The sequence below is a fragment of the Saccostrea echinata genome, unplaced genomic scaffold (assembly GCF_033153115.1).
Source record: "Saccostrea echinata isolate AGI-Se365-2 ecotype Australia unplaced genomic scaffold, CSIRO_AGI_Sech_v1 ptg000054l, whole genome shotgun sequence".
Lineage (NCBI taxonomy): Eukaryota > Metazoa > Mollusca > Bivalvia > Ostreida > Ostreidae > Saccostrea > Saccostrea echinata.
In genome coordinates, this window is record NW_026889803.1 from 63,104,331 (window position 1) to 63,123,710 (window position 19,380).

The 19,380-nt window shown below is 32.9% G+C and overlaps 1 protein-coding gene across 1 annotated transcript in view; it reads right to left on the reverse strand.

Moving 5' to 3' along the window:
- LOC133205204 (filamin A-interacting protein 1-like) overlaps positions 1-16,940 on the reverse strand; it is a 34,169-nt gene extending 17,229 nt beyond the window's left edge. Inside the window, exons 1-2 of the mRNA XM_061340963.1 lie at positions 16,593-16,940; positions 14,028-14,203 (exon numbers count right to left, since the gene is read on the reverse strand). Coding sequence (XP_061196947.1) covers positions 14,028-14,203; positions 16,593-16,604 — 188 coding nt within the window. The 5' untranslated portion in view covers positions 16,605-16,940. The remainder of the gene's footprint in view (positions 1-14,027; positions 14,204-16,592) is intronic.
- Positions 16,941-19,380: the final 2,440 nt, after the last annotated feature.

The following is a 19,380-nucleotide window of genomic DNA, read 5'->3' on the forward strand; positions in this document are numbered from 1 at the left end:
GAATTCTTTAATAGAACTTTTCAACTGTTAAAAAATGAGATTAAATACTTCTACTATTATTATGATAAACTGTATGTTACCTCACTTATTGATGCATGGAAGCACTGTCCATGCAAACATGTAAATAAATGACTGATTCCAGAGGAAAGATACTGATCGATAATTCATCAATCTTAAAATGAATACATGCAAAACACCCAAATGTTTAAAAAAAATTTTTTTTTTGCTTTTTGAATTTTTTTTTTTGCCAACAGCATCATTACATTCACATATAGTACTATTAAACTGTAAAATTAATTAAATCTTTAAAGATAACCAGTGTATGAAATTCATAATTTTTGCACCTTTACCTTTACTTACAACATCTTGGTATATATTGAAGATATGATGCAACACTCACTTTGAGTTTCCACACAAGTTTAACCATTTGTCTTTGATGTGTGAGGGTTTGGGACTGTTGGGTTGGCTACTGACTGGAGAGTCTCCATGCCTTACCCACAATCCTCCTGGACTACTGGGTCTGCCATATTGGTATCCAGAGGAATAGCTGGATAGACTTGAATCGTGGTAAACAACTGGACTACTGGGCCTGCTTCTGCTTCGAATTGCAAGTCTTGGACTAATGCTTCTATTTTCCTCTAAATGAGACATTCTATTCCAGGGAAAATTTCTTTTCCATTTCAATTTGTCTGAGAAATTTTGAGTTTTTGAATCCTCTTTACATTGACGGTGAGTTTGGTAAACTGTACTTTGACTGTTTCTAGCAGTTTGTCCATTCTTAGCCAGTGGTCTGAGCTGAGTGCCGGGTTTTGCCTTTCTCTGGATATTAATTTTGACTTTTGTATGACACTGACCATTGGGTAGATCACACATAATGCCATTTCAATCACTGAAAGTCATTCAATTAAATATCCATTGTATAAGTTCTACTTTTGTGATTATTCCATCTCAATTCATCTCCTTGATCACAATCGGAAAAATAAAAGACAGCGGTGGTGGTAGCGGACAATGTATTTCAGGAAACACAGAACTTAACATTACGAGTTCAAGTAAATACTAGGAATGACTTTAAATAGTTGGTTTATATAAAGTATTCTGATGTTGTCTAATGTGAAATAATGTCTGATGAATTCGAATTTGAGAGACAATTCAAACTATGCAGCATTTCAGTTTACAATGTGTTTGACCACTTTCCATTGAGACAGGCAATAACAAACACTATAAGGACATCAACCCAATTGAATCAATTCTTCTGTCTATAATTTCTGGACACAACTTGAAGACATCAATTGTGCTCATACATAACAAAATAACAAAGGTTTTATCACAAAAGAAGAAGATGAAGCAATGAGATTGTCCACGGCTGATCCCTATCAATGGTTTAGCCAATACATCATGCTTAAGTCTAAATGTCCAGACTATGACAGGTAATGGAGAGATAATTGGAGAATATCTAAACTTTCTCACAATATAAGTGCCACAGAAAAAAAATGAGGAGATGCTTTTAATAAGACTCCTGCAGCAAAGTACATCAACATGTATAAGTATATTCAGGGAGAAGAAAAAACTTAATTATGCCCCTGATGATTTTCCAAACTCTCTCATTAAAAATTCTGTTCAATTTAAATTTTCTCCATATGTGTCTATAGATTTCTTTTTCTACCATTTATAAAGAATGTAATGCTTTAATTTTGTATCTACAAAACTCCCATGTTTTCTTTCAAAGTTTCCAAGAGCTCAAATTAAAGTGACCCAGCATGGATTTTCTCTCAAAAAAGAAGCCAAGAGGGATAACTCTATCATTCATATTTTTTCTTTATAATTACCAGAGAGAGAGAGAGAGAGAGAGAGAGAGAGAGAGAGAGATTATGCTATTATAAAAAAGGTTGCTTGGCATAATGGATATGAGATGTACAGTAAACAATGAAACACATTCCTATACAGAAAGAATCTACAGTGTATATTTAAATATCACATGGGTTGCCAATAATGATAGAGTGTTCAGTATTCAGAAAAGTTCTTTTTAATGATTAAAGTACAAAAGCTTAATTTCCTTAAAAGTTCAACTGTTATCCGGACTTTATTCCCTCACAGTTCCATTGTAATGTAATTCACAGTACATATGACAGTAGATAAGTTTATTTTATCACATGTTCCTAGGTTAAAGTCATTAACTATATAAAGGAAATAAAAGGCATTTTTGTTTAATATTTTTTTTCTATCATTTTCTAGCCTATATGACCCAGAAAATCTATAAAGGTACTATTTGTCATATTCTTGATTAATTCTTTTATGAATTACATTATTGACAGTAGTGAATCATTAAAGGGGAATAACTCTCTCAAAGTAGCATAAAAAAATTTTTACATCCTGCTTTAGCACCAGAACCCCTGACCCAGTGGTCTTGAATTTCAAAAATCTGGTAGAAACACCCTTGCTCATTACAACATCATACTTGACTGTCTAGCTGCTAGATGACTAGCAGTACAGAGGAAAATATTTTTAAGAATTCGGGTTAATGCATTTTTTAATACATGATCACTAGAGCCCTGTATTTACACCAGACACCCAGACCCAGGAGACATGAAATTTACAATTTAGGTAGAGACACCATGCATTGCTCAACATAACTTTATGCACTTAATTTGTATGCTAAATACCCAGGAGTAGAGAAGATGTTTAAAGACTGTAGTGCATTTTCACTATTTAATCAATAGAGCCCCACCTTAACACCAGAACCCCTGACCTTGGGGCAATGAATTTCACAATTTTGGTAGAGGGCTCCTTGCTTATCATAATCATTCCAACAGTTTGACTGCTTATTGCCAGGAGTATTAAAAGATGATTTTTGAAGATTGCAGAAGTTTTCACCTCACTCCTCAGGCCCCATGAGGAAAGAGACAAATTTTTGTTTCCCTTTGCCCATAGATGCTATATATACCAAAACTGGTTGAAGTTGGTTCAGCCCTTCCAGAGTACAATCTGAAAATGTTTAAATGTTTAAACGCAGGATGGACGATGCACAACGATGGATGAAAACAGATAGCAGTAAGTCACCTGAGTGACTCTAGTGACCTAGCTAATATAATTAATTAAATGAATTAATCTTAGTACAAAGAACATGACTTTTTAATACTGGTGGGTTTTTTTTTTGAGATGTCAATGAACATTTACAAAACAGGGAAGAGGGTTTCTGATGAGAAGGTAGCATTAATAAATACAGAGTGATAAAAGATTGATCATTTTGTTCTGATAAAACAACAATTTCTGAGAGACATGTTAAAATAAACTTCAAACAATCAATATTTGGTTCTAGACTGTATGTGCAGATCCAATCTAATTAAAATCAGCCACCTTGTTTCAACACAAGGATTACACCCCAAATAAAAACCCTGAACAATATTGACTCTTTTCTCTCTAACATTCATACAAAAATTGCCCCCTTAACTATTTTTCAAGATGTTGGGTGACCAAGGCGTCCAATCCAAACATCAGTTTGGTGGCACTTTGACAGGTTCATTCCATTTTCTAGTGTCCCTACCTGCTGTGATATGTTTGTCAAACAGCTTAGGATTTAATGTTCAATATTTCTCCTGTTACGGTCTACAATATTTCTCCTGTTACCGTCTAATATTGATCTTACACAACAACTAAGAATTTTACAGCAGGGAAAGACGTGGGGCGACAAAATGAAAAAATTTTCTTTTAATTTAATTAAACAAGGGTGTGGTCCAAAAAAAAAAAATTACTTTATTTTGCCCGAGTGCCGTGTATGACTTAAAACTTTTACAGTTTAAATGTAGGAAGAAATAATTTAAATGGAGATCACCTGAAGTTCAAAATACAAAGTAACTGAATAAAGAAATCCAAGGATCAGTCAATCATAGAAGAATATTATTTCATTGTTTCTTTATGGTAATAACTAGATGATTATAATTGAATGCAATGGTTGTTTAATATACATTTATGCCCCGGTTGTTCACATGGAGAGTTTAATCAAATTAAATGTAAGTTACTGCATTAGTTTAGTTAAATTTGAACCACATTAACATGGAGAATTTAATGCGTTTAATTCAAATTAATTTAGTACGCATCAAATTACTTCACATTAGCTCCATGTGAATGCTAAGTGAGGCTAATTCAATTAAATTCTGACGCATGCGTATCAGCAAAATTAAGCCACCTGCCACATGTCAGTGGTCAGATATCATTACTTGTGTTATTTCTGAGTGAAAAAAAAAGAAAAATTAAGTTTATTACTAAACATTTGTACAGACACTATAATATTATGTCAAATATAATCTGCTGTGCATAAGGTGACATGATTTGCAAATGATGTCATAATAACCTTACTATATAGAAATGAAATTTTAATTCGCATTAGTTTACTTCTCATTGACTGTCATGTGAAGGAAATTTAAATTCGCATTATTTTACTTTGAATTAATTTACTGCAAATTAAATATTTAATGCACATTCGTGTGAACAAAGCATTAGATCAAAAGAAAGCATTGTCTAGAATTACACCCACACATAAATAAATACTATTATTTGCTATATGATTACAGAGCATTTATATTATTTACGTTTCAGTAAATACTGCTCATTTATTTCACTTCAAGCCAACTTCTATCTTTTTCTTCAAGATTTACATGCACAACAATATTTAAGAATAAGTACTAAATGGCTTTCAACATACTTTAAAGGGTTGTTCAGGGGAAATCTTACATAATATATATTTGAAGTTTGCCAAAATCAAACATCTTATTAATACGCATTCTCGCACAAATCTCAATGTGTCAGAAATAGGAGTTTACAACTTGAGAGATAAATCAAATGAAAACCAATTTCTTCAAACATAATAGAAGTGCAGTCCTCCAATAAATCATTTTGTCTGATAGTTAATGCAACATAATGAAAAAGTGCACAGACACTTCACAATCTCCTATGAGTACAGCACGCACTACAGATGTAATTCTGTACTTATATCGATATATTTAACACATTCCTTGCTCACTGCACAATAAGAAGATAAAAATTATACTTTATATTGTAAAATCAAAGCTATGACATTGTTTTATGTCAATTGTACAATTGATGATGTATAATAGACCACCATATCACATAAGAATTATTCTTGTTAGTTCTGTGATAAAATAAATTAACACAAGCAGCTAATAATTCCTTAAGAATCTGTTGTGTGAAAATCAGGTCTATCATAATTTGTTAAATAGGATAATTGATATATGTTTGCTTTTCTAGCTGGGAGGAGATGATTTATAAAAATTGAAGAATCCTTTCAGATTTGGAGGAACACTGTATGTAAGTTTGCTCTCTAGCCACTATGAGTAGACATTATTAAAAAGTACATGTAGTAGAATCGAGTCAGATTTGGAAGACTTGACAAATTTTTCAGTAGTTTACGTGTCTAGAATCAAGATTTTGTTAAGTTCATAACTTTGGTCTGGATTGGCCATTAGCTATTTATACATTTTGATAACTTTTTTTTATGTTATAATATTTCATAATATATCCAACAACTCTTAAAACTGCAATCTATTGAAGTCTTTACATTATCATTCATATCAAGATCTTTCTTAGGATGTTAATATTGCACTACTGCTCAAAGTAATGCATTTACAAAATTTCCACGACTCAAAAAATGCTCCACTGCATTTTTTAATTCTGAAAAAAAAATGACAATTTGATGGAGCTTGCAACTTAATGAGCTTATACTGTACATATACATAAAATGACATACTCAAAATTTAGCTCAATCACTGGGTATTTGGTGGTTGACATAAAGATTTATCATGAATTACCCGGTAGTACTACACAAGTCTGCAAGTATTGTAATTGTTAACGATTTATTAAAGGTATTCATGACTTAGCTCATTTTTGTCTGCACCAAAGCCACTAAAATATGAAGTCCACTTTTTAAAGTACAAAAACAGTATACTGTAAATTAATTTATTTTTGTGAGGGTTTAATTTTCGTTGTTTACATGGTATGAAGACACCCATGAATTCATGTCCACCATGACATTCTAAAATTTCAAACTACAGTATCATTTTGTCTCCTCCCCCCCCCCCCCCCCCAAAAAAAAAAAAAAAAAAAACAACAACAAAAAACAATAACAATCCTCTCCAACCAATTTTGTTTTGCTTTGTTTGATTCCTTTTAAACAATTAGAGACAATATTTTTCTTCAGTCTCACAGAGAAACAAGACTTTTCTATACAGGCAAAACTTCAATATACCTGTATAAGTTTTCAAACATAGAAAGTAAGTTGCAAAATTTACACTGAGAGTCATGCAATTGCATCAGTTGCCTAAGGGTACATCCATGAATTCAATGTGGTAATAGATACCCCTACTTGATCATTCATTTTGTAACATCCCTGAACAACATGGTTAGAGATACCCCCACTTACCATTCATTTTCCTCACTTGAAAATGGTTCACTTTGTTCTTCTGAAAAGTCCTCCATTTTTCCTTTTCGCTGTCCCTTTCCTTATCTTTATATCACCAAGACACCTTTTCTATACTTATAATCTACTCCTGTACAAATATATGCTGTCAAAACAGTCGCTTGAAATCTATTTCTTATATCTTAACACAGACGTTCAATTCCTTTTATCAAATCAGTCAATCATATCCATTCCTTTTTACCCAATGGATTTACAATATGTCAATTTCATCATATTTGCTAACAGTTTGGTGATTAAGTTTTCTTTCAAATTATAGCATGCAAATGACACTCCATCTTTAATATCGCCTTGACAATTACACAATAATATCATTTGCCGTTCCAAGATTATTTCATCTCCAAGATCCCACACTGGAACAAGAAGCTCAGTGAACAAACACAGTTCTACCTAAAGCAAATTTACCCACATGGTTATTGCAAACACAAAGCCACACTTTTTTACACACTCTTCAGAGTTCCTCAATTGGTAAGCAAAATTACAATGAGAATTTAAACAAACTTATATATGAAGTCAGTCAATATTTCTTAACCTTAACAAATTAAATGAAGAATCGGCAACAAGTGATGACGTATACATTCCAGTACCTCAATTCGTAATTATTTTAACGGGATTAAGTCTTCAAATTTCTTGATAATCAAAGTGAAACATTAAAGGCTTAGATTTATCACTTTGGTAATAAGTGTGACTTTAAGCAAATTCAGTGTATTAAGTCAATACATTGAGTTCAATTAAAGCATTGCTGAAAATTACGTTTAAATTCCCACCATACGCATTTTATTATGAAGATTAAATGGCAGTAATTCCCTCAGGGCTACCATTCTAGCTAGTGTACATATTAAGTTCTATCATTGGGATTAGATCACTTTTCAATAAAATCATACAATATTTGATTCTCCATTTGTACTTCTATGAAAAAGTACATTTATCACCATAAATTATGATATATGTCTGTACTGTTAAAGACCCAAGGGCATTAATTTAAATCCTGATTCTCAGCAGGAGCCGATAGTTCCAGCATAGTTAAAAATCAATCATGGGAAAACTCTCATTAAAAGTCACAAATGGGTACAAATACAAGCTGCATTCACCTCGCTGGATGTTTACAATTATAATTCATAAAGCATTTACTTTAAATTCCATTTCAATGTAATCCACTACCACAAATGTCCCAAGAGCACATATGATGAGTTTACTAACATTTGATTTTTTTTTCCCCAAAGATCCAAGTGGTCTGTGCATCGGCTAGTAAAGGGGAAAGGAGGTCTAGGAGTTAAATCTCCTCATTCTGCAGACTGATTCTTTATGCCCTGCCATGAATATAGTTGGGACATATAGTGTTTGTCATGTCATGTCTTTTTCTGTCCTTTTATTTCCCCATTCTTCCATCTGTCTGTCCGTCACTCTGTGCATTAATTTAGCTCAGTTTTAAATAAACTATTCAAATTATATTTATCAAATTTCATAGACTTATACAAATCAGTGAGAAGTATTCAACTGTGTTTATAATATTATTTTCATATCTTGACCTTCCCTATGACCTTGACCTCACTATTCCTCATTTTGCATTTAGCTAAATTTCAAAGACATTATTCATTACAAAGATATTTTGATACATACTGTTTAGGGCAATCCAAATCTGACATAATTTTCTGACCTTGTTCTTCTTAATGACCTTGACCTTCCCATGACCTTGAATTTCACTTTTGAAGATTTTTCAATCAAACTTCCTACATTTATACATATCAGTGAGAGAAATGCCATTATGTCATGAGAGAAATGCAGCTGTGTCATTTTTTTCAATCTTGACCTTTTCCAGGATCTTAGACCTGCTATTTCTTCATTTTGCAGTTACCTTAAGTTTTAAAAAAAACTACACACAATATTTTAATCACACTGATAAAAATTGTTGGGAGCAGTTCAACTGCATATTGTCATAATTTCTTGACCTTTCCTATGGTCTTGACCTCCTCATGACCTTGATTTAAATGTATTCAAACTTGTTGTTAACCCACAGATGATGATCATGACTCACATACCCTCTAAGCAAACAGCCTAAGGCTTATCTCCCCAAACAAACCAATATCCTGTGTGGGAGACAAATCCACCTGCAAACCTGATGATGACTTTAAGAAGTGTCATGGCCTTGACTCTAGGACACATATCATAGTTACCCTCATGCTGATCATGGAAATCATCCACAGTCCTTAGAGATTAACATTTACCTCAGAGTAATAGGACCTTGACCTTATATAAATAATCATGGCTAAGAATCATGACAGACCTCTTGGTCACAAGCAACTTTTGTGACAAGTATGACTTTTTGATGCTTCTCTGATACAAATTTTCAAGATAAGAATTTATCCTTAAAAAGTTGTCACTTTTGAACTTTGTGACTTTAATCATGTCATAATGTCACCCTGATATAACATATGATCATAATCAACCCTGAGGCCAAGTATGATTATATTATTTAGTTATCCCATTGCAAAATTATGTCATGGAAAAGACATTTAAAACTTAAAACCAATAACCTTGACCTTGTCGATATGTCTAAAGCAAGAATTTACCAATCCTAAAACCTGTGACCTTGACCTATGTCTAAATTTCAATGTTAGGGTCAGAACACACCCCTACGTCCCAAGCAACCCTTGTTTTAAGTATAAGCCCCCAATGTTTATCAATTTCACAGTTGTGGCTGAAGAATAATTCAATACTTTTATACCATGTGACCTTGTCAAAAATGACCTTTTTACTGCAAAGACTGAAATAGTATATAAAGTTTTCATAAAAACTATTAAATCTTTTCCTTGACAACATCTGTACAAAATACATTTAAGAGCAGACCAGGACAGCTAGACAGACATTGTTATTCCAGAAATACTGACCTGCTAAAAAAATGGGGGGGGGGCAGTATAACAACATATACTTAGTATTGCTGTCAACTTCCCAAAAATTTAAAACTGCAGCTGGACTTAAGTTATAGAATCATGGTCCCTTATCATTACATAAAGAAAAACATAATGTAGAAATACATGTACATATTTATACCCATATAATAATTAATATTGATTTTGATCACACATTCAAAAGGGAAATTTAAACATCATCACCACCAGTTAGAATCACCAACCACATTGCTAATGAACTCGGTGAATCAAATGAGCAAAAAATTTAAAGTTACTTCTTTTCAAACAAGATTTACTGTTTCTAGTGCTTGGTACTTTTTTTTTCTTTTAGCACAAATTGAATTGCATTTATAGGCATCTTAATTTCTCTTTTATCTTATACTCTTTGTTAAATGAAGGCCAGATCTTATTAATACCCGGGATCATTCCTTTCAGAAATTTTAAGGCACCTTGTCATTTATCAAACTCAGTAATCAAAGACATGAGAAAGCTTTGGACATTAAGGACAACTATTACTTCAATTTACATAGAGATGGGTGGAGAGGATATATCAAGGCTATATCCTTTAATTACTATTTACTTTTTGTCAATTAAAATCACCATTTCTTGAATTCTTCAAACTTTACCAAGATTGCAACAAAGATTTACTTTAAGAGCTCTCAAAGTGCACTGCCAAGTTTAAAAGAGCATTTCCAAACAATCTTCCTGTTTAATCGGTTAAAATCAAACTTTGCATGAAATAGATTCCCACATTGATCAGCTCAATGAAGTGCCCTAGGATATACTCACTACTCCATTTAGAGCACTTGTTAATGCCAGGTTACCCGTGTCTCTGCATATAAACTGATTACAGCAGGTTTATCTTGAGTGCAATTTGTTGAAATCTTAATTCAAAGCATTTAATTGTTAGCTGAAGTCAAGCAATTATAGAATGAACTGAATAAGAGAAATCATGGTTGAAAACAAGTTATTTTGACCAAAAGAAATTGTCTGAACACATACCTTAAATTTAGAACTTCTACAATACTAATTTTTGGTATTTAAGTAAAGTGGACCATTCAAGGTTCTAATTTAGATTTGAAAATCCTTCCCTGAATTTTACAACTTAATTAAAATTGAACATTATAATTTCATTTCATCAACGTTATGAACAACTATAGAGAATTGTTTTGTTTTTCTTCACTTACCACTCGTTGATTTCATCTGGTATAACAATACCTATATCTGACACAGTCCGAGTTGTCATTTTCCTTGGGTTTCTGGGAGAGTCAGCCATTTTTGATATTGTCTTACAATAATTGTCAAAATACGTGGAATTGTCTAAAAGTTCCTTGATCCAGTTCAACAGTTCAGAAATACAGAAGACACCATCAGTGACAACTCCTCCAATATTCCCTTCTTATCACTGTTTTAACCACATAGAAGTCATTGATTTCTGTCCAAACTTTGATAAGGATTTAGAGATTTAAGGTACCCCCAAAAATCTCCATATACATTATTATATATGTCATGCAGTAAGTAATTCTTCAGATCAATAATTCCACGATTTCCTTACTTCTACCTTATTCTGATAGAGGAATTTCTCCAATCTATTATCTATTTCGTCTCTGAGAAAATACCCTTGTTAGAATTATAAATTGATCCTTTGCAGTGTCTGTTTAATTTTGATCTGTATAATTCCTAGACAAGTGTATATAGCTTTCAAACCAACATTAAATTAAATCTAGAGGACATTTAACGCACTAGTCATAGAGTAAAAGTACAAACTGACTTATCCATGATTTCTGATAAGGTACCAAATGATTAACTCTGTTAATCCATCAGTTAACGCGTGACAATTAGTCCATGATGATTTCAGGTAAACCAATGGCTGTCACTTAAATTTCAGTCCACGTTCTTTCAGCAAGATAATGTACACTTTTAAAAAAAGCTAGGATTTTAACTTCCACTCTTTGAGTTGGTGTGATTATTTGGCACTTTATTGATGAATCCTTTTACTGAGTTACAGACCCCAAAATAGAATGGTAATGTTAAGAAGTCCTTTTGACGTTTGAAGTCCCAGCATGTATACACTAACTCAACCAGAGAAAATCTTTACCAAAAATAATTTACACATGTGATTTTCTAACTGTTCAAGAATGTTTGGGAGGCTTATTTTCTAGTTTAGATGTCATATTTTTCATAAATAATGATTGAATGTTCAGTTTAATTGCCTTGTTTGAAAGATTTAAAGTTTAAATCACATGGGGATTTAAGAAATGGTTCCTAGTCCCCAGAAATGATTTAACTTAATAATGTTGACCTGCTAACCCACAAAGCACATATGTGCCACAAATATTTTCATTTGTTGGTTTATGACTTTCATTACAGATAATGACCTTATATTTTAAAAAAATATATTTTCTATTATCTACGTAATTTACTAAAATATAGCTAGGCATTGTGCTCCAAATGTAAACAGAATTAACAAATGATCTTCACAATAAAATAAAATGAGAAAACCGAGACAAAGCTTTATTAACTCCTGTTGAAAAAAAGTAATCAGTAATCAACATTATTCTCAGGCTTTGCAATCAGCGCAGATAAGTCTATACTCTTTTTTTCTGGTAATGGAATATTTTAGAGACTGCTGGGTTGATTAATATAAACTATATAAGGATGCCATTTATACAGCTTGAAGGTGGTATACGGCTACAGTGATATAAATCACTTCACTCATTCAGCTATTAATGTTTGTTACATAGAGTCAGAAGACTTTGGTCATATTTAATTTTCTTTGACTTTTGAAATCAAAAGAAACTGAGTGTTAGTGTTGTGTTTGACAATTAAATATTTTGTTTTCAGATTTACTAATTTTTGTCAGGCCTGGCATCATTTAGTTTATTTCTGATCTTTAAAAGTTAAACATGTTCATTTCTTTTAATGTTCATTTCTTTTCATAACCTAAATATTAATTTTGTTGAACAATTAGTTTGATACTTAATGTGGTATTCCAAGACACTTAAAAACAGCAAGCACTAGCTCTTTAATGTCTCTGGATTATTATTAAATTGCAAGGATGGATCCAGGTTTTTCCCACTCAGAGGGGGGGGGGGGGGGGGGATGGTCCATGCCCACTCAAAAAGAATCTGTCTAAGCAACCCCCCTCCCCCAACACATAAACACAAATGTGGAATATATATATATATATATATATATATATATATATATATATATATATATATATATATATATAATATTGCCGATAGTAATGATTTTCTGATGTTCCCAAGGATGACAAAATATCTCAACTATTGACGGTAAAATATACTGCATGCAACGGTTATTTCGTTTTTTTTACCAATGTCTAAGACCTGATGTGAAATATGTATAGCATGCCTCACTTTTTGACTTTATATGCTCCTGTATCGAAGATTTGGGGTATATAGTTTTTGCCTTGTCCGTCTGTCTGTCTGTCTGCAAGTCTGCAAAAGATTTATCATTGTCCATAACTTTTGATTGGTTGGAATTATGGCTTTCATATTTCACATGTGTATTATTTGTGACAAGACCTTCATTCGGGTACCAACATATTTGACCTCTTGACCTTGACTTTAGAGTTTGACCCCTTTTGCAAAAAATTATCCAACTTAAACCTTGGCCATAACTTTTGAACAGTTGGTTCTAGGGCTTTCATATTTCACAGGTACATGTATATTCCGTGTGACAAGACCTTCCTTTGGATATCAACAATCAGTGTCAGCATCAGTGTTTCACAAACACATCTTGTTTGTTTTTTTTAATTTGTTTTGTTGTTTTTGCTTTTTCTTTTAAAATGAAATTTTTTACCAATTTTACATAAGAAAAGACATCTGTAATAAGGTAAGAAAACGATTGTCTTGAAAAAACTAAATTCTAACTGAAACGGTGTTGGACATTTTAGTGGACTGACAGGACCTTTTAGCGAAAAAAAAAGTTTTAGCGGAAAATTTCTGGACATTTTAGTGGAAGATTTATAGCATATCAAGCAGAATTTAAAAATAAGATGTGCACATTTTAGCGGGAGAGTTTGGACAAATAATATATACCTTTTTTGCTAGCCAGACTGTGCACACAAAGTGCCCCCTGCTCTCAACGGATAGTTGGAAAAAGGATTTTAGTTCATGATTCATTATTTTATTTTTTTTTAACATGAGGACGGTCTGGGAAGAGCCATCAGTTGGAATACAAGCTTGGCAGTTTTTCACAGAGCATCTCAGATTCAGGTATTGAATTTAGTGATGCTTACCTTATTTAAAAATGATATGTGGAGAAAACGAACAGTGATTATTCTCAAAAACTGTGAGTTCAAATTGGGAGTAGAGCCAACACCACAATATCCATAAATTGAGAAATTGGACAAAAAACATACCTTGACCCCCTTTTTATCGCTTTGAAAGCATACACCCGTGCACAACATAGTATACACCCCACGTGCGCAGCTGGGATATACACGGTGCAACACGAACCTCTGAAAAACAGAGGTAAAATCAGGTGCCAAGGAGTGTCGATCGGTCACACCCACCGTGTACTCTTTGTGACGATCGGGTAAACGGAAAAATCAGTGTGAAAATAATAGCTTAACAACAACGTTCTTCTATAATCATACTTACCATTTCTCTTTTTCAGCTGTAATCAAGGAACTGTAATTTCCATCTTCTTTTCTGTGGAGACCAAAATCGGACACTGACCGCTTGACCCTGAACTTGTTGATGGTTTTGACCTTTGACACAGCTCTCACAAAAGCCTCGTTTGTGTGTGAATTTCTTCGGTCATAGTAATGTATTCCCTAAAAAATGAAATCACCTGTTGTTAAAAGGCTGGTAATTTTCTTGGAAACATTAAACGACTAACAACGGTAATAGTCAACATACAAAAGCAGTCAAACATACCACTCCCCCCCCCCCACCCCTCCTCCCTCTCCAACCCGACCCCCCCCCCCGAAAAACCAAACAAACAAACATAATATCTCTAATAAAATCAAACAAAAACAAAACAAAGAGCTTCGAAAATCACTCTTGGCGTACAACCTTAAAGTGCTGGGCCAGGCTCCAGTCTTAACTGTTAAAAGAAAGTAAAATAATGAGAGTATTGATCGATTACAGTTACTAATAAAGTGATAATTAAAAATCAGTCCATTTATTTGGATCTGAGACTTTGAGAAACCCTAAGGCTCTGATACATTCACCAGGGTCATTTTAAGAAAAATGTTTGTGAAGTATGAAGTTTAAAGAGGCATAACTCTAAAACGATTTGAATTTTTGGTCACTAATGAAAAATATCACGGATCTAAATACTATGTACTGTAATATTTATATATGTATTGCTCTCACCTGACCACAATCACATAAAGCATAATATAATAAAGAAAGAGACAACGAAATGTACAATCAAACTGTTCTAAGTAAATGTATGTAATCCCCCCTTCCTGAGAATTTTTATTCCCGCGGCCCACTCCCCTTTTTTTAGTATAGTATTTTACTATTTTTTAAATTTTCCTTTAGATGCTGGTTGCCCCCCCCCCCTCCCCCACTTTTATTGTAAGGTCGAGCAATGGCAAATTCCAGGATTTGGAACAGTAAATATTTAGGGCTTTTTTTTTTGCTTGTCAGATTTTTTTCAGGGGAGGGGGAGTTGCCCCCCTATTGAAACAGTTGCTACGGGCCTGACTAGTACTTGATTTCTTAGATTATACCTAGAATATTTTTGTTAAGATTTAGGGGTTAGTATTTTATATAGCGTTGTGGGACAATCTCTAAACTTGATTGATAATTATCGTATCTGATTAAAATTCTCAGAAGGGGTGGGGTAGGAGTACACCATCAATACGTCAGGTACCCGTGCATTATTAGGGCTACACAATTCTTTAAAATATTTTACCTTTCGAAAAATTTAAAGTTGGTACTATACGGCAAACGTCTGGAAAATACTTTTCTCTTGTAACTTTACACGGCATAACCATAGATAAAATACAATTCATTCTTCCTTTAACTAAAACAGTTTACACAAAAAAATGACAAAAACCGAGTCTCTTAAATGGTATGCAAGATTTCGAATACCTACCATTTTTTAAATGAAGTGCAGAATTTCTAAGCTCTCTTAAGTTTGAACGTACAACTTTATTAATATGTCATTTCATATATTCTTGTAATATATTCTTTCTTGATTTTACTTAAGCAAACAAACAAAATTTTTCTTGACTTTGTAAATCCAACACTTTTGACGTTGCATATTTTAATTTTAATTTCAATAAAATTTGAGTACACTGTTACTAAATGCAGAATTGGCAATTTATGTACATGTGTATGTTTAATGATGTTAGTTTTAGTTTATCTTTTAATATCTTTTTGTCTTTGACAGTTATTCTTAAAAGCAATGTGGTAAAGATAATCATACTCTTATTTAGCTGCTTTGAGAATTTCATTTGTAGCATTATTTCTAGTATTAGACCATAAATTAGCCTTATAATATTTAAACATAGCAAGGAGGGTTTCGAAACAGAAAGGAAACGTTCCTAGTTCACACCAAATTCGAAACTTGAAGCATTTCTCAGTACACCAATACATCTTTGAAAATAAGATAGGTATTTTTTTCTAAGAGTGGATGATCACAATTTAGAAGATTGATATCATAATCTGTGTATCATATTTCAGAATCAAAGTACTAGAGGATTATCTTTTATGGGTTCTATAAGTGGGGGAATATAATTTGAGGAGACTTTAACAGATAGTTTATTATGAAAGGGTATAAAAGACTGTTTCAGACTAGTTTTTCAAACACGACCAGTAAGTTGCTTAGTAGATAGATGGTCGGTTTATCTTCAAAGACCATGAGTTAAAACTGAAATATTTCAGTGTACAGAATATAAAATCATTGCACACCTCCTCCCTTCCTTTTTTATTTCCATGTACTTCTTTTGTATTGTACATTTGTTGGTTGTACATCATGTATATGTGTACATGTATTTGTATTATTATTATTTTGGTGCTGCAGAGGACAATCTAAGCTGGTAAAACTTGTTTCCAATTCTACTGATTATATTTGAATTTTCGATATAATATGTTTGAATACAAAGACATTTATTAAAATACGAATAACAATAAATAGAATGATGTACACTCAAGTTGGCGATACTTCCACAAAACAAGTTATATTCACGGTATGATTCATATACATACCTTTTGAGCCATGTTAAATTCCACACTTTAAATCCTCCTAAATGAACAAGAGGAAAGAGCTGAATCGCATCTTCACGAGCACACGTGCTTCAATGTATATCATTGTAAGCGGAAAATTCAATACATACTTTTAATTATCAAAATAACTTTTAATCGCCTTTTACACACGGAACAATTAAAACTGCCACAATTTAAATATTGAGCTACAGTTCTGTTTGTTACGAATGCGCCGACCAGTGTTCTTGCAAAAACAGAACACCATTTGTTTTATGTATCCAATAGCGAAAAAGTCACTGACTAGAAATCCAGACACAAACATCATTTTTCTGGACAGTTATTGTCCGTGATGCTTCATATTCCCCTGTTCTATAATGTATGAAATATATAAATAGTCTTTTAAATGTCACTTAGTCAAAGACGTTCCAGTGTCTCTAATATATTTTGCAGCTAATCCCAGAATATATATAAAGTTTCCGATAAACGAATACCTGTATATTTATATGGAGGCATTTGCTTGACAAGTCAAAATTGCCACAAACAAACAAATCTCCGTTTTCGGCGTTAAATACATAACTGTTATTACCTTTTCATGTTGAAGAACCTCCTTAAGAGGGTTCAGTCCAAGCCCACAGGCCGTCATTGAAGTTTTATTCAACTTTAATTTATAGAATTCAATTAGGCTGAAAAATTTTCAAAATTCCCTGACGATGACTTGTGACATTAATAAAAGACGGAAGCCAAGTCCTATAACGGGGATATTAAATGGATATTAATTTCAGTTTCAGTAATCTATCTAGCCATTTAATATTCAGATTTAAACTCTGGAGTTTCTGGTTCTGAAATTATTAGGGTTACACCTCCGCCACGTTGAAATATTTTAATTTCACTTTGCTTCCATTTTAAAGATCAATTGGTTTTATAACAATGCTAGCAAAGACTAACATTTCTTATCTTTAAAAAATGATCGTCTTCAAGACTCGTTTAATTTCCATTGATTTTGACATCGGATTTTAAATGTTAAGAATCCTACGGTGAATGTCCTCATTGACTTACACTTACGTTATTTGGCGGTTATTTGGCGGTTTAATCAAGATCAATGTATTTTGTACAGAATAAATCTGAATGTTTAATACCAAATCATAATTCATGAATGAATCATTTAATGCAATTCTGTGTGAATAAACTATCAATACTGCACTTCATACAAGTTTTCTTTGTCAGAATACATTTACATACATTAAGCTCTAGATAACAAGTTCAGTTCTTCAGAACACATTGTTCTTATAAGACAAATCATTAAAAGAAATGAAAATCAGTTTTACTGCAAAACATTAATTTTTACTTTATGGAACATGGTCTTGAAACTTGAACAGAGCGTAAAGACCTTTTGACAATTAACAAACTCTTCGCCTTTTTTTCAAGTTTTAAAACATATCAATTACACAAATCCTTGTAAGTGGTTCACTCTCTAATGTCGTTATAGCGGTTTACCAGATTTGCCGTGATAATCATGCCAATGTCCTCGAGTTCAGTCGATCGATGAACCTTAATCATACCGAACAACATCTTGTTTAAAAACAAAGTATCCGTGTTGTTTTCGTACATTGAGAATATATAATGAAGAAAATTATCGTTCTTGAATCAATAATCAGTATTCTATCGGTCTGTACGTAAGATACAAAATGTATTAAGTATCTTCAATAAATTAATGAAATGTATCGGTGTATTTCGAACTTCGTTTATCTTCCTGTCACTCCAGAACATATTTCAAAATATGACACCTCTTCGGCACAGACATCAGCTAGTATAATACATATGGAGTGAATAGAACTACTTTCCATAAATTACCAAACTTAAAGAAACAAGACAGTCAAAGATTTCTTCAAAAATGAAATGAAGTAAATATTTCTTTTTATTTATTTAATTTGGTCAATCAGCCACCACTGTAGCAAGTTACACACACATAGTTGTTTATAATCAGAAAAGTTAAAAACAGATTTTGATACTGGTTTATTAATTTTACAATCAACACTTACAGATTTATAATATAAAGGTCTTGGTCAATGCATACAGTTCACACCATACACTACTTTACAGTCAACATTCACAAACAGCTACAGATAACACGTCTAGAGTTTACTGGAATTTGCAGTCAATACTAACAATACACAATAACCTTTGCATTAAAGCTGACTGGTCTACAGGAATGTCGAATTTTCGTATCAGTTCAACTGTTGTGTAACGCATGCGCGTACTCCATGTTCATGGTCCAGATTTGCAAAGTCATCCCGTTTATGCCGTTATTCGTTTCCTTGTCATTTGTGGAAGAAACAGGCCTGGAATCTCCTGGGACAATAAGAACAATTTTTTATGGCTAAAATAATAGATTTTAAAATGAAATAACAAAATCGTCAGAATAATTAGATTTATCTTGTCAAAACAAGTACTCGATCCCTGGTGCAGCGATAATGCACGATCCGTATTTACATTTCATAGTAGTCGGCAATTTTATCGATAAAATTGCCGACTCCTACAGCTGCCATATGCTCATTCTAACCTTGAAAACAACCGTTTGGCAAAAGAAAACAAAATAAGTATAAATTATGATAGAACTGACCTGGTTGGGCGTTTTCAGCATGGTTGGAGCTGTTTTTGTTTGTTGTTCATCAGTTTCTGCAAGGTTTTTCGGGTGTGTCCATTCGGGTCGTGGACATTGGTCCTCTGCTGTGCCTCCCGTTTTGACCGCCCTTTCCCGCTATGGCCAGCATGGATGTACTTATGTTGTTCA